The sequence below is a fragment of the Akebia trifoliata genome, chromosome 3 (genome assembly GCF_017979445.1).
Source record: "Akebia trifoliata isolate Shusen 1 chromosome 3, ASM1797944v1, whole genome shotgun sequence".
Classification (NCBI taxonomy): domain Eukaryota; kingdom Viridiplantae; phylum Streptophyta; class Magnoliopsida; order Ranunculales; family Lardizabalaceae; genus Akebia; species Akebia trifoliata.
In genome coordinates, this window is record NC_141377.1 from 50,598,951 (window position 1) to 50,615,834 (window position 16,884).

A 16,884-nucleotide genomic window follows, 5' to 3' on the forward strand; every position below is an offset into this window, starting at 1 on the left:
TCCATAGACCATGGTTGATTAAAATTATTTGAACTGTCATTGTTACAAATCTGTTCATTACAACGATGAAATATGTAACTAGTTGGCGATCGTCTTCATTGTATACACCACTCCTAACTATCCAATTAATTGGCAATTTAATGGAATAGCACAGTTTCAAAAAAAAAAAAAAAAAAAAAGGATGCCTATAAACAGTTTTTTTCTCGATCTATATCTTTATCGTCGTTTTATTTTCTTGTTTTGCACTCAATATGTTCAAAAGAGGGAGTGTAACTTTCATCCCTGGCTCTTGATTTAGAATACTAATGGTGTTGGTGGATGAAATTAACCAAATAAGATTAATTATCCTAATGTCAGATAAAGAGCGGACTCTCAGTGATAGAAAAGATTATGACCAGACTAGTTGATAGGGAATATGGTGCAATTGATAATTTTATCAATCTACCTACATATGTCACGTGGCATTTCCTCATTAATTGGTAATGCAACCTAGAAAAAACAAGGTTAGGGTTAGGATCTCAATTTTAAGCTCTCGAAGTAGCATCTGATTCATAATTCTCAAACCCATTAAATTTGAGTCGGACTATGATCTCAATTTTAAGCTCTCGAAGTAGCATCTGATTCATAATTCTCAAACCCATTAAATTTGAGTCGGACGATGACTTAGTAGTTAGCAGTCAGCTCATCCACCATTCACAATCTCATGAAAATTTATTTAAAGTTTAAAAAAAAAAATGGTTCATTCATTTATTTTATGTAAATGCAGATCGATAGAAATAGTGATGTTATAAGAGACTATAAGTGGAAAGAATGATGATGAGAATGAATTAATGTAATGTTCAACCACATTTCCTCATGAGATCTACTTATAAAGTCCAAGCTAATGAAGCCTTACCGGATTTATCTACATAGTTAATTTAATGAAAAACTTTCCTTATTAGCATAGTAAGATTTTAAGCTATACTAAGAGTCGTTTTGCTCAAATGGATTACCACATCAGTAATCCAATAACACAGCCCTCTAAGTTTTACTTAAAAACTCGGATAAAAAATGGAAGACTACAAAGTTTTCACATAACTCCTAAACATAAAATTGAAATTCAATGGTGAAAAGTAAAATTTTTTTATTTTTTATTTTTATAATCCTTTTTCAAAATAACATCCCTAAAGCATTGGATCATGTTTTTGGATGCCACAAAGTGAGCCAAGGACCTTTAGTAAGGGCGAAATCCTTACTAACATGGTAAGACTAGTTGGACTCTTCAATTTATTCCCAAACAATGATAGTAATGAAATACATATGCAAAGGGTAGGACTATTTTGGCCACTTGCATAAATTTTTTGACTAAATCATGATAACTGGATACAATTTTTTTTTTTTTTTTTTTTTAAATATTAGTCCTTTGATCGATTCAATCAATGATTGCAGCTCATATTATGCAAAATGTTTGGATTAGTAAAAGTGCGCCATTAATATTATCTTTTATTAGTGATAGATACATTATGAAAGGATGATGCGGGTAGGTTTAAATCCAATTGGATAAAGTGGATGCACTCTTTTGAAGCACTTTGTAACAGATTCACAACAATCACAAACTTTAAGAAACTTTATATGATGGTGTAAAAAGAATAGTTGTATTTTATGTAAATTGAATGTTGGCCGGTCAAAAAATTACTAAAATGAATATAGTTGAGATGGACAAGTAGAAACACCAAGATGTATAAATTATCTATATATATATATATATATATATAGGGAAATGTTCAGCACCCTAAGTTTTACCACACACTTTAACAAACGTTTTTTGTCCTACATGGGTTATAAGTTTTGGAATGGGCTGATTTTTGGTGAGGATGATCTCTATGATTAGAAGATCATCCTCCCCAAAAATCAGCTCATTCCGAAATGTTTAGCCCCATGTTTACATGTTGAAAAATCGTGGACCGTCCATTTTTTGTAAACCATTTTTGGCCCGTTATTTGGCCAACAATTTGGCAAACACTTTTTCAAAACATGGGTTAGAGGTCTTGGAATGGGCTGATTTTTGGTGAGGATGATCTCTACGGTGAGGAGATCATCCTCACCAAAAATCAGCTCATTCCAAAACTTCTAGCCCCAGTTTACAAGTTGAAAAATCGTGAACCGTCCATTTTTTGTAAACCATTTTTGATGGGGTTAGAAGTTTTGGAATGGGCTGATTTTTGGTGAGGATGATCTCCTCACCGTAGAGATCATCATCACCAAAAATCAGCCCATTCCAAGACCTCTAACCCATATTTTGAAAAATGTGTTTGCCAAAATGTTGGCCAAATAACGCTACCCTATATATATATATATATATATATATATATATATATATATATATATATGTATATATATGTTCAATAAATTGTAGGAATAATGTTGCTTGGTGTATATATATGTATGTAGCTTGGTGGTATATAAACTATAAGATAGTTTTGGCATGTTCAACAAAGGCTGGTTACAATCTTAACTAGTTAGAAAAAAATTACTAAAGTTCACGATACATAATCCTAAAAGTTTAAGAGGAAGAAAAAGAATCTAAAGAACTTGGATGGAGATAATAAAAACATAATGATAATATCAATCAAATAATAATAGGAAAAAATTTCAAATAATTACAATTTTTTTTTATCTATATCGAAAGTGTTACAAGTGTTGACAAAACTATCACATAGTGTTTGACACTTTGATAATGATCTATGTGTTAAATCAATCAACACATGTAATACTTTTGGTATTTTTGAAAACTTCAATAATTATTTGAAAATTTACTAATAATAATAATAATAATAATAACATAAATAGAGTAGAGGAATAAGATTGCTAAACCAACTCCAAATCTTTGGAATAAGAATCTGTTATTATTATTGTTGTTGATGGACACATACATCATTTTTTTGTTGATTTTTTTTTTTTTTGCTTTGGCGAGCTGCACGTACCATCCACCTGCACGTGAATAGCAATAAAATATATCACTTTATGTACAAAACATATAAAGACTTGAAGGTGTGACTTAGGAAGCAAATCCAGTTGGCCTTACCAATTTCTCTATTGATTCAGGTTTGAACATTTTTTGTCAAAATGTCAAACTTGCATTTTTTTTTATCCTATTAATAATAAAATTATGGTTTAATTTCTTTTCTAAAGCATATTTTATAATAGAATCAATTTCTACTCTAAAATAAGAACAAAAAATAAAAATCAAGGAAAAGAGAATTATTACCTATAGTCATCATGTGAGGACATTTTTTCTCAATTGATCACACCATGTCCCTCTCTTACGTAATTCAAATTGGATAAATTTGATTGGCCTTTATATATGTTTGATTGCATGGAAAATCAAAATCCATGAAAAAAATGGTGGTGGAAAAATAGAAAGAATGGAAAAGTTAAATCCATTGTTTGATCTTTCTTTGGAAATGATAAGAGGGAAAGAAGAAAAGATAAAAAAGGGGAGAATGTGGTGGTGGTAGTGGTGGCGGTGACGGATGTGAGAGAGAGAGAGAAGGTGATCGGAGATGGTGACGATGACGATGGTGATGGTGACAGCGGTGAAGACGATGGTGAGGTTAGTGTGATGTTGATTTTGGTGATGATATAGAAGAAGAAGATATAAGTGGGGAAGAAGAATATGATATATTGGAGATGTAAAATATGGGTGGATTTTACTTTTCCACCCATATAAGTGTGAAAGTGAAATTGATATTTTGGTAGGCTTTTTTATTAGGGTGGAAAATTAATGTCCATGAAAAAAATACAATCAAACACATGAAAAATGTCATTTTTCATGAAAATTAATTTTTCACCGTATTTTTCATATGCAATCAAACATACTCTAAGAGGAATCCACGTGCAACATGCAAACTATTTAAGTAATAGCATTACTTATTATTATTTTTTAGTTAATAGATTCTTCAGTAATGAAAAATTGGATAAAGGAATAAAAAAAAAAAGTCATCATTTAAAACAACCGAACAACTTTTATGCGCATCATTGTTACCTATAAAATATATAATAAACAATTTTATATTTAAATAAAATACATTAATAGGGTAACATTACGAAGATCTCGAGAAAACCTTGCAACCATATTATTTTTTATTGCAAATCAGATTATTAACTAAAATTTTAAATAATTGATTTTATGTTTAGATAAAATTAATTAATGATGTTAGCTTTTAAAATAGAAAGAAAAATGTATGGGTAGTGTTATGCACGGGTCACTACGATAAAGATTCATCAAAATTGTAAAATATTGTTGTTCATTTATTAGTTGGGAAGAAAATTTTAAAAATTAACTCATCTTCGTATTTACTTTTATAATGAAAGAGGGTATTGAAAAGGGTGATTAACACCAACATTTTCTGTTAAAAGAATTGTGCCAAAGTGATCTCAAGCTGGAATCTCATATCGCACTTCTTGACATGAAAGTAGATAGGAACAATAGATGCTTTTTCACTTGTATCTTCCAACTTGAGCTTACTTCAATATTATTCTTTAAAAAAATACCTGGACAATACATTTAAATGAAATTGGCAAGTCATCACTCATGTAAATGACTCATCAAACAGTTCTAATAATTGTATTGGTTAGCCCAAAGGGTCCGCACATTCAAAATTGGATTGCGGCACGTATGGTATGATAGATGAACCCGTAAGTGTATAATTAATTGAATCAAAATATACTAATTATTTTTTATAATGAGATTCTAAACCCAAAGGCCCAACTAGTAAAGTTGAGGCAATTGATCTCTAAGAGCACCATATCTCATCAAGTTAAACAGGGAGAGATCCTTGTGGATGGCCAACGAAAAGACTTGAATTTAGGATTAGAGGGATGCCTTAGTTATTGCAGTGTTGCTTAAATTCAATAAATATTATTAGATGGACGTCACCTAATTATGGTAAACGTCGGCTAATACTTTAACGAGTCAAAGAGGTGTTTGTTAGTGAACACACCTCACCTCGACATTTTCAATGTGTTAGTCAAATATTTCATTCAAAGTTAGAGGGATAAACAGTTTGACTTACTTCTTTGTCCTGACTTTGGTTCGTTGAATAATAATCCCACGCATTTAAAAAAAAATAATACCGCGTGGGTACTCAATCAATCATCTCTAGCCGTTTAATTTTGACATTTTTATTTTATTTTATGAATTATGATTTTCTGACTCCCCTCACAATACAACCATTCCCCTTCCCTCCGATTAGGCATGTGATAGAATTGTAGATTTTCTCCTCGAGATTTGCAATTGTATATATTTATGGGGATGTACAATTGTTCATTCCAAGAAAAGAAAATCTACAACTCTATCACATGCCATGTCGAGAGAGTAAACGGGGAGTATGTTAGAAAACCCCGACTCTTTTATTATAGATGAGGTCCATTAGATAAAAGGGATTCGAAATTAGGGAGTTTGGCTAGCTGACACCCTCCAAACAAAAACAAAAAACAAAAAACAAAAAAAGATTGGGATCTTGATTTTAAGCCTGCTGAGTTAGGATCAAATTCAAAAGTTTCCAATCCATTAAATTTAGTAAAGGTTAAAGTCCAGTAATCATCATGTTGGATGTGAAGGTGGCGCAATATGTAGACCAATGTTTTAAAAATTGACTAGATGATTTGATGCAATATTTGTCAGAGTAATTAGTCAGATTGTGATCAAACGTTGTTCTATTCAATTGGATGTATCTTTATTACTATGATGAGAGAAGACTCAATCGTTGTTTTTTGATGCAAAAAGAATATTGCTGAAGTAACCTTGGGTTAGAACCTCATACCACTTCTTGACATGAAAGTGTACGGAATTATAGATGTTTTCATCAAGATACGAGTGAAAAGCATCTATGAGGTCATTCCAACATGACTCTACAAAATTTTGGATGATAAAAAATGACACGTTTACATTTCAACTTACTATTACTAAGTTGATTTTCGTCAAAATAAATAAAATTACTATCATATGAACTCTATAAAATATATACGTGCAATTGCACATGCCAATTACTAGTGTGTTTAAAAATCATAAAAAATTATGTATATAAAATCCAATTCAACCCCATCCATGGTTTGATCCAGTTTTCAAATCCACTTGGCATGTAGGTTTGTTGGATGAGGACAGCATTATTGTCCTTTTCAGAGTAAATTAAGTATATTTTTCAAAGTACGAATCTTATGATTTATTATTCCTTTTTGGCTGGCTCAATAAGCCATAAAAGTGATTGACAAAAAAGGCTTTGATTTTGAAACATTGCTTTGAATCATTGGTATTTAACTATAAACGGTCTAATACTCCAATGAAGTTACTGAATAATTATTTTTTACCAAAAGGGTCTCACATCTTTTGATATTTATTTATTTTTATCAAAATAGATTTTTCATATATGGACATTAAATTGAATTTATCATTATACCATTATTTAATTTCATACAAACGAAGAGTTGGCAATTCTTAGCTCAACTACGAGCACTACTCGAAAACGACTCAAAATTAATGGGTTTGGATTGATATAATTGTGTCAGTTGGTCTAACTTAGTTATTAATGAGTTGTGTTAGAGTTAGGGACATATATCAACCCATTGCGCCCTATTTAATTAGCGTGTCCTATTGATTTGAACACAACACGACTGTATATAATCCATTTAAATTATAAAATATTGGAGGTAGTTTAAATATAAACAACTATTTAAGGAATTTTATAAAAGAGGTTCTCTCTTTCAAGGAATCACGTCAAGTTCACAAGTTATGCATGTGAACCGAACACAAACTAATTCAAAGTGTTTATTAAATGGATTACTCGGGTCATGTTGTGTTACCTATTTAATAAACCAGTCGAATTTAGATTAAAGATTAAACTTACAGGATTTGGGTTAGGTAAAATTTTAAAATAATCCTATCTTGACACGGCACGATCCTTTGCCACTGAAATGAACTAATTATTTTCATGAAAGATACCCCTTTAGCTAGATTTACCTTTATATCCTTGTTTTAAACTTTGAAAAAGTCATAAATCTTAAATATATGTAGTTATGACTTTGTCAAGATCATATAAAAGAGTACATGATCTTTTATTTGATAAAGATGCCAAATGGTATGTTGTTAAAACATTCCTTTGCCTTTTAATTACTAATCACCAACCTCCCACTTAATTATAAAAGAAAAGGAAAAAAAAATTGATCTTATTTGAGATTCACAAGAAAACTAAAAATATTAGAATTGCTAACTTGGTCTCCTCCCGTGACTGCTATTTTGATAAAAATAAAAAATAAATACCAAAAAGGATTATATGACTATTTTGATAAATATTTAAAATTGTGGTTGGATCAGCAATTTTGCCTTATGCTTGACTGAATACTTAGCTCTAGTTAAATTGATAACAAAGTTTAATTTAATTTAAGAAACAGTTTAAATAGGACTTTTTCTAATATCAGACAAAGGTTCTCCCATCTCAGTTGTTGGCTTGATTGAAGAGTCTCCATTTTTCCTTTTTAAAATGTAATAAATACACCATTTTCGACTTTTGATTAGAAAATTAGTATTAATCTCTAAGGAATTTGTATTTTTCCTCTAATGTCAACTGTACATTTGATTGAGCACAACCAAACCTGAGGTTCATGCCTGTCTAAGGTCTAAAATTCAAACTCAATTTAAATTTTAATTCTTGTTGATCTGTCGGGGTTGGCAATTTGAGGTCGATCTACTAATATATATATATATGTGATATCGTTATCATTATTATTGTTATAGTAATATTGTTCACGTGCCGGGGAAGAAGATAAGAACAGAGGTGGAAAAAAAAAAAAAACCAAAAAATCCAAAATGAATTTTTAAGGAAATTCAAAACATTAGAACTCATCATCATTTAATGAATGCACCTAAACAAAAAAAATCTAAATTTAAAAAAAAACACACACAAAACAAAACAAAGAAAAATTTGCACCAATAAAATGTCACAGGTTTATTAAATCACCCTTTATTAAGCTTGGATCATCTCATTCATAGGTATACATAACTAAGTTTTAAAAATTCATTGAGTTGACTCAAAACTCAATTTTGTATATCTGATTGGATTTCCTTGTGACTCGGCCTCATGACTCAGGAGAACCAACTCACTAAGAAAACTCTTCAACGCAGTTTAGTTAGCTCGAAAATGTACTGAAACACAATTGAATCAGTTGACTATGCATAATGTTTTTTGTGCGAACGAAAGAATGAATATATTTTCTACTTAAATTCTTCTATTTAGTGAGTAACGAAAACTTGCAATGAAATCATCTTATTTACTGGGACTCGATACATTCCAAACTATTTACAATTAAAGTCATGAGTAAGAAAGTATGTTTAGGTAAATAAGTTTTTTTTTAAATTGTTAAAAGGTTATTAGTAAGAATCGTGGTACACGCCATGCGTTGGACACTACATTCAATACTGAGCTGATGTGGCAGTATATAAATAATCATAAGTTTATTTTCTTAGAGATACAAGTTAAAAATCGACAGTTGAACGCAATATCCAACACATGCAATGTAACATGACTTTATTAATAAATGTCATAATGATTTAGTAGATATTTTAGAATATGTACTGTCACTATAATTTCAAAATCTCTTGTCCACGAGTTGGAACATTCCTCTAGTTATAATTGTGAATTATCAACTTGACTCATCTCAAGTCAAGTTTACGAGTTTTAAAACTATGGTTCGAAATACGAATTACACATTTTGGACAATTCAAGTTGCACTGTTTGTAGGGCCAGTCAATCCCTTTCAACCTCCAAAAATTAATGGTGGACCTCCCAAGCTAAACAATAATCCTTTTTCCATCATAATCACTGATCCCCATTTAAAGCTGTTATATATGGATATATATCAGGAACTCACAATTGATATTTCCTGCATTTGTTGGCCCCCAGTTTATTATAGACCCTAAAAAACAATCTATTATACCCAGAGAGACAAAATTTTCCTCACACACTTGCACCATTGTTTTTTTTATCAGTTATGTGAAAGAATTTGGCAAAGCAAAGATAGATCAGTTCTAATAATTAATCAATTTTGGTAATGTGTTATGTCCCAACTACCAGATGTTGAAAATAGTTCTTAAGAGTTCTGGTTTATGGGGGACCTTAGATTAATGAAATTATTTAAATTTTACCATCTAACTCTCTCTGGAGTCTGAACGATAAATACCATTTATAAATAAATATACTGTCTTTGAAAGATCCAATCATACATCTACTTGTACTCTTTACTCGGTTCAGTACCCAAATTGTGGGTACTTTTTACTCGGTACAAGTACCCAAATTGCATAAAGTTTGTAAAAATGCTTCCTACAACAGAATAACCCATGTAGATTATATGCAAATGCCCACCTTAAGACAAATTTTAAAATACTCAAAATGTCACTTATCATCTCTTCTACCTTACATGAGTTTTTTGAGGTTGTGGGTTCAAGTCCAGTTTACCCATATAAAAAAGAAAAAGAAGAACAATATGTTCATAATTTAAAAGCTTAATATGTAGCTTTCAATCTATTCCTATGATTTGTGATAAAGACACGATTTGTGATAAAGACGAACAAAGAACATTGTTGGCCTTATAAACCCCAAAGTCTTTGCAACAACCATCATAGAGAAAAGGCAAGAAATGATCCAATTGCTTAATAAATTATATTCAACATAATGATCATTACACAAAAAAACAGTCTATTTCTATTAATAACTATTGTGCGTTATCTTTTCCTATTTTTCTATGCTTCCCTAGGACATGCGTTGAATCTTCCTATCCTTCCAATGGTCACTTCTCTAATTTGTCGAAGTAATTTAGGTTTTTCAAAAAGAGTGTGTACCTCTCAGTCCTCAAGGAAATGACTTGATTGGGTGGGGAATCCGGAACCTATGGGGTTTTCTTTAGGGATTGAGGAATCTTCGGTCCCCATTCTTAAGGGAATTACTTTCCTTTGTCTGATCATGGTGTCCATACGTAAACTCCTTGATGTGTTCGGGCACGTTGATATATTATCCAATATATTCTCTAAGCAGAAATAGGTTCTCGTCAATGAAGCATCGTCTGTACCAGGGCTCTTTGTTATATATTGGTAGTTGGCGTAAAAGTTTCTTTTATGTTAGGGGTTTGTAGAACATTTTTTTCATCAATAGAGAGGTACCTTTTATGTGAGGGCTCTTTGGCATGCACTAGTCCTTGTACTTGAGGGATAGTTTCACTCAGAATGCATGTAACTGCAACTCGTAGTTCTTTCACTCAAGAAACCATATGCAAATGGCCTAGACACACTCCTATCTTGGAGATTGATCATCCTATGAATGACTTGCATGAAATCAAAACAAGGATTTGGTTCTTGGTACTTTTGTACAGGCGGTGGGAGGGCGATGAGGCAGGGATGTTTGTGTATTAAAACAGCTTAGAAGACTAATTTTTGTCTCGAAAGCTATTATTTATATATATATATATATTAAAATGTTACTAAAAATATTGATTTAAGTGATTGGTCTATATTTTTTTTTTTAACTTGAAATCAGATTTCCATAAGCCTAAGAATGTCAAAATGGATTATATCTTTGTGAGGATAGTTCTAAGGTATGGAGTATGGACCATTCAATGTAAATTTGGTTTGACGCATATATTTTCTCCATTCAATATTTATTTAACATCTAAAAAGATTAAAATATTAGATAACATTTAAAAATGCTTTACATTTATACAAAATCCGAACATACTTTGAAATCAAACTTCAACAACTTTTGTTGGATTATAATATAAACATTTAAGACAATTATATAAAGAATAATGATGAAGTGACCTCAAGATTGTAACTCATATCACACATCTTGATGTGAAAGTGTGTAGCTACACACTAATGCTACACATTTTTACGTCAAGATATGCGACATGAGGTACAGTCTTGAGGTCACTCCAAGACGACTCTTATATAAATCATTTGTTTAAGTTGTTTAAATCTACAAAATTATCATGTCATCAAATAAATTATCTAATAAATCACTTAATAAAAGGAGATTATCTTCTCATTCATTTCAAAACTTTCATGATCTCTTCCCGAATCAAGCATGAATCTTTCAATTCATTTGGATCTCATGCTATTACAATCAAAGACATGCACCAAACTCTCTCTTACTATTAGTTATTGAGATTAAAATTTTATTTTTATTAAAAAGTTCTTATAGAACCTTTTAAAACTTAATAAATTTTCAATTATTAATCATAAAAACTCCACTAGAAAAAAACTAATCCATGCCATTTCTAACTATTTCACTTATTTCCTTATAATTTTAAAATTCTTTCTACAATTTTATCAAGATTCTTCTCATCTATACAACAACAAAATCTTATCCCAAAGATTTGATGTCAGTTAAACGAATCATTTTCCTCAATTATTATTTGATCCAAAATCAGATATTTTGTTATTGAATGTTTTCTTATATCCATGAGGACACTAATATTAGAATAAAACCAACTACCTACCTAATTTCACTTACACTAATTTTTACTAAATTTTATTAAAATTTCATATTTAAGAAAAATATGTTTGATAGAATAAGTCTATCCTGCCATTGTTGTTTTCCAGGCAAAAATGGAGAAATCCACACTTGTAAACAATAGTCATATTAAGTACAAGAATAACTAATGAAAGAGGAGGGAAAGAGGCAGGTGTGCGCAATGCACATTCGGCTCATGAAAAAAGTTGACTGATTCAACACGTGCGATGACTGAGCTCGTACGTGCTACTGGTCGTACGTGTGAACTTCTTGGTCCGAGCGTCCGTATCTATAAATAGACCTCTTCCTTCTCTTTCGTTCATTGTGAGATTCAAGAGAAACAGAGCAGAGATCTCTACAAAATCTCTCTCTCTCTCTCTCTGGTTTTTCATTTTGGCATTTTCTCTTTCTGCCAGAGTACCAAAAATGGACGTCCGACGACGAACCGGTAACAAACCCCCTCGCCCATCCCCAACCGTTGGATCTCTCCATCACCCAATCAAATCCCTTGAAAACACCAAATCCCCAACCCCACAAGCCTCTGATGCCTTACCTCTACCTCTCTACCTCACAAATGGAGTTTTCTTCACTCTCTTCTTCTCTGTTGCTTACTTTCTTCTTCATCGATGGCGTGAGAAGATCCGTACATCAACCCCTCTCCATGTTTTATCCCTCTCAGAAATCGCAGCCCTGGTTTCTCTCTTAGCTTCCTTCATCTATCTTCTCGGCTTCTTCGGCATAGATTTCGTCCAATCGTTCATCACTCGCGCATCAAACGATGCGTGGGAGGATGCCGATGAAGAAAATGAGGAGAGATTCATAATCAAAGAAGATAGTCGAATTGGTCCTTGTGCTGCTGCCCTAGAATGCCCTCTCCCTCCTCTCCCACCAATCGCTCCAAAAAAGGTGGATTCTCTTCCTCCTCCACCTGTAATCACTCCTTTGGATGAAGACGAAGAGATCATCAAATCTGTTGTTGATGGGATCACTCCATCTTACTCACTCGAATCGAAGCTAGGAGATTGTAAGAGGGCGGCTTTGATTCGACGAGAATCGTTGCAGAGAATTACGGGGAAATCTCTTGAGGGTTTGCCTTTAGAAGGATTTGATTACCAGTCGATTTTAGGGCAATGTTGTGAGATGCCTATTGGGTTTGTTCAGATTCCTGTTGGAATTGCTGGGCCTTTGTTGATTAATGGGAAGCAATATTCGGTGCCAATGGCGACCACAGAGGGTTGTTTGGTTGCAAGCACGAACAGAGGTTGTAAGGCCATTTACGCTTCGGGTGGGGCGACGAGTGTGTTATTGAAAGATGGGATGACAAGAGCGCCAATTGTGAGGTTTGGAACAGCGAAGAGAGCTGCTGATCTCAAGTTCTTCATGGAGGATCCAGCCAATTTTGATACCTTATCTGTCCTTTTCAACAGGTTGGTTTCCTTTTCACCTGAAAAAAAATAAAATTTTTAATCTCAGTTTTGTAAATATTTTATTGGGTTTTTTTTTTAAATTTTTGACAAATTTATCGTATTTCATCTCTGGATATTTTGTGAATTATTGGTAGATTATGTGAATTTCGTTATTTGAGGGAAATGGGATTTAATTTTTTTTTCACCTTTTAGTCCTTTTTTACCTGAACAAGTTTCACTTTTTAAGCGTAGTTTTGTAAATATTTTGATGGGTTATTTTAATTTTTGACGAATTTATCATATTTCATCTCTGGGTAATTTGTTAATTATTTGTAGATTACGTATGTGAATTTGTTTAATTGAGGGAAGAAATGGGATTTTTATTTTTTATTTTTTAATGTTAGACTCTTTTTTTTTTCCCGATGTTGACATGAGTTGGTTTATGCGAGGACCCTTAATTTATTCCAACTTTTTCATATTTTTAACTCGTTAAAGTTGTTTTTTTTTTTTTCCTTTTAATCTTCACCCACGCTTAATAATCTTAGAAGAATCGATGCTGTTTTTGAGGCTGAATTAATTTTGATTCTTGTACTCACATTCTAATTCTTTGTATTCAACTGGTTACAGATCAAGCAGATTCGGAAGGCTTCAAGGTGTCAAATGTGCTATTGCAGGGAAGAACCTATACATGAGATTCACCTGTAGCACAGGCGATGCAATGGGAATGAACATGGTATCCAAAGGAGTGCAGAACGTTCTTGATTTCCTTCAGAATGATTTCCCCGACATGGACGTTATCGGAATCTCTGGTTAGAAATCTCCACCCTTTCTACAAATTTTAAATAATTATTCTTGATCCAATTCTAGTAATGTTGTCGTTGGTCTAATTCTATTCAATTTGCGTTTTGGTTTCAACAGGAAATTTCTGTTCAGATAAGAAACCAGCGGCCGTGAACTGGATCGAAGGACGTGGAAAGTCTGTCGTTTGTGAGGCAATTATCAAGGAAGAAGTTGTGAAGAAGGTTTTGAAGACCACAGTTTCTGGTTTGGTAGAGCTGAATATGCTCAAGAATCTTACTGGGTCGGCTATGGCTGGTGCTCTAGGTGGCTTTAATGCTCACGCTAGCAATATCGTCTCTGCTGTTTTCATAGCTACTGGACAAGATCCAGCACAGAACATTGAGAGCTCTCACTGTATTACCATGATGGAAGCTGTTAATGGTGGAAAAGATCTTCACGTTTCTGTCACCATGCCTTCTATTGAGGTAGTTAATCAAACTCCATTACTATTTCTTTCTAACTTCGAATCTTACTAAAAGAGAAGTTATAATTCATTGGGATCTTCATATAAGAAATTTGAAGCTATGGTTTCAACCTATAATATTACAGCAACCTAGCAACCTTTAAAATCAAAGAACTTTTCTTTCCAAAAAAAATGTTATATTTCATTGGATTGTTCTTCATATTAAGTTTTTGAAGATGAGGTTCAATCTGGATTCAATATATATGGGGTTTATCTATCAGTATCTGTATTATTTATTTGTATAAAATTACAGCAATCTTTAAAATGAAACAACTTTTGGTTGTGTTATTAGCAAAGTTTCGTTTCACTCATTTTTCCCAAAAGAAGGAAACGAAAACTGGCCTGACAAAGAATCATGTGACCTGTTCTTGTGTAACAGTGAAAGAATATTTGCTCCACTTTGATAAAAAAGTAATAAAGATATATTAAAAGTTCAGATTGTTCTCCATAGGCCATCTTCTCTTTCACATGGAGTCAGCTAGAATCTTCTTATCCATGAAAGAAATTGTCACCTTTCCAATTTAAAAACAAAAAGAAATGAACCCTTTTTGTAAAAAATTTGCAATTTCTTGAGAACTAATTCATATTCTCTTTTGTTTTGTTTTTGATATTCAGGTTGGTACAGTAGGGGGTGGGACCCAACTTGCATCTCAGTCAGCTTGTTTGAATCTACTTGGTGTGAAGGGTGCAAGCAGAGATTCACCAGGATCAAATTCAAGGCTCTTGGCCAGCATAGTTGCTGGTTCAGTTCTTGCTGGGGAACTCTCTCTCATGTCTGCCATCTCAGCAGGCCAGCTTGTTAATAGTCACATGAAATACAACAGATCAAGCAAGGATGTCTCTAAAGTTGCCACTTAATTGGCCAATACAAAAAAATAAGGAGCCCGTAAAGAAATAAAATGCAATGAGTTTTGGGGCAAGACAAGTAGGGTAGAAAGAAAGAAAGCCCAAGCAAAAGATGGAATCCTGTTTGTATTTTTATTTATTTTTTCTTTTCTTTTATAAACCATGTGAGTCTGCTTCCCTTCAACAGGCTGTAAAGGAAGGGGGACTAAGACAGAGGGAAAGAAAACAAAGGCTACTTGGAGAGTGACGGGATGCCCGCTCAACCTCTGATGACCCATGTGAGTCATTAGGGCCCCCCCAAGTCATTGTTCTTACGTTGTTTCAAAATGTAATCGATCTCTGTTTTTCTTTCTTCCATTTAATGTTATCAGCTTGTATTTAAATCAGAGCATCTCAAATGTGATTCTAAAGTTAGTTTTAAATTTTATGCTTTTGGACACTTCACTCTACTAACAATGCCAACAATCTAAGCATACAGAAAATAGACAAAAATATGGTAATGTAATAGAGATAAATGAGTCCGAAGTTGAGTTAAAAGTAAAAAAATAAGAAAATTATAGGGATATTAGTAAAAAAGGAATAGAAGAGTAAAAGCAATAAAATTAGAGAAATATTGTTAAAATGAATAATACTGAAGTGACCTCAAGATTATTCTTTATATCTCACTTTCTTGACATGAAAGTGTTGTAGGAATCAAACAACCTTGAGGTCATTCCAACACGACTCTATTGAAAAAAAAAAAAAAAAAGTTAAAAAATGAATAAATAAAATTGAAAGGGTCTATTAGGTTGAAAAGGGTAGAAGAGAACATATAATAAAGTTGAAGAGATTCTTGATAAAGGAAAGAGGAGAGAATAAAGTTAAAATTATTGTTTTTTATGCTTATAAAATTGTCCCAAACATTGGATTTGAGGGAATAAAACGGTTATATTTTATTATATGGTTATGAAATTAAAAACGAATGCATTTGTTTGTCAATTTAGTAGTTTTTTAAATATAAATTAAAGTATATTTTAGACCATAAGAAGGATTATGGTTTTGATCATTTTCAATTATTAAAAGAACATTCAATTACTTAAATTTCTTTTGAGGTTAGATTTTCTCTTAAAATTAAAGGAGAAAATAAGAAAAATATTACGATAGAAAGAGAGTCTCTATGAAGCTAAAATACAAGATCGAGCCATGTACTTGCTCATAGGATAAAGATATTCACATTTGTTATTTTGAAGAGAATTTTAATGGATAAGATGTTTTTATTTTATTTTAAATTGTAACAGAAATTATTTCAAATGAATTAGTATGGTTGGGATAGCTTACTTACATGCATGGAAATGAGATTTTTGGAGAGAGTTGCTTTTAGGTGTACAGTAGAAAGTTGTTTGAGTCGATCTAAAGATAAAAGATAGAGTTGTGATAAGTGACTTCAAGCTGTACCTCACATCGCACTGTCCTTACATTGAATGAGCATCTATGATTCTCATCTATGATTTCTACACACTTTCACTCAAGAGAGTGCGTTGTGAGGTACAATCTTAAGGTCACTCCAACATCATTCTAAATATTCCAGTGACCATTGAAAGAAATAGTATATAATTAACTAGCTAAAGTTTTCTACGTAGAGAGTTGTCAGAGTCTCAACGGGGAATGAGAGTACAAAATTTTGAAGGAACCCTCTTTGTTATAAGACACGTGGCTTATCTATAGTTCCTAGACACTTTCACGTCAGGCAAATGCAATGTGAGATATCTTGAGGTCACTCTAACATTATCCTAAATATTCCAGTGGCCACAGA

At 32.4% G+C, this 16,884-nt stretch overlaps 1 protein-coding gene across 1 annotated transcript; it reads left to right on the forward strand.

Annotated features, from left to right (window-relative positions):
* Positions 1–11,848: 11,848 nt before the first annotated feature.
* On the forward strand, positions 11,849–15,322 carry LOC147407747 (3-hydroxy-3-methylglutaryl-coenzyme A reductase 1-like). The gene is made up of 4 exons (XM_086436476.1): positions 11,849–12,964; positions 13,571–13,752; positions 13,862–14,208; positions 14,862–15,322. Exons 1-4 carry the CDS (start codon positions 11,964–11,966, stop codon positions 15,102–15,104), a joined length of 1,773 nt encoding a protein of 590 aa, XP_086292602.1. The 5' UTR covers positions 11,849–11,963; the 3' UTR covers positions 15,105–15,322.
* The last annotated feature ends 1,562 nt before the right edge of the window (positions 15,323–16,884 follow it).

Coding starts and splice junctions, on each gene's coding strand:
- LOC147407747 (XM_086436476.1), top strand. CDS start 11,964: ATGGACGTCCGACGACGAACCGGTAACAAACCCCCTCGCCCATCCCCA. Junction 12,965..13,570: donor TTATCTGTCCTTTTCAACAG/GTTGGTTTCCTT, acceptor AACTGGTTACAG/ATCAAGCAGATTCGGAAGGC. Junction 13,753..13,861: donor GGACGTTATCGGAATCTCTG/GTTAGAAATCTC, acceptor TGGTTTCAACAG/GAAATTTCTGTTCAGATAAG.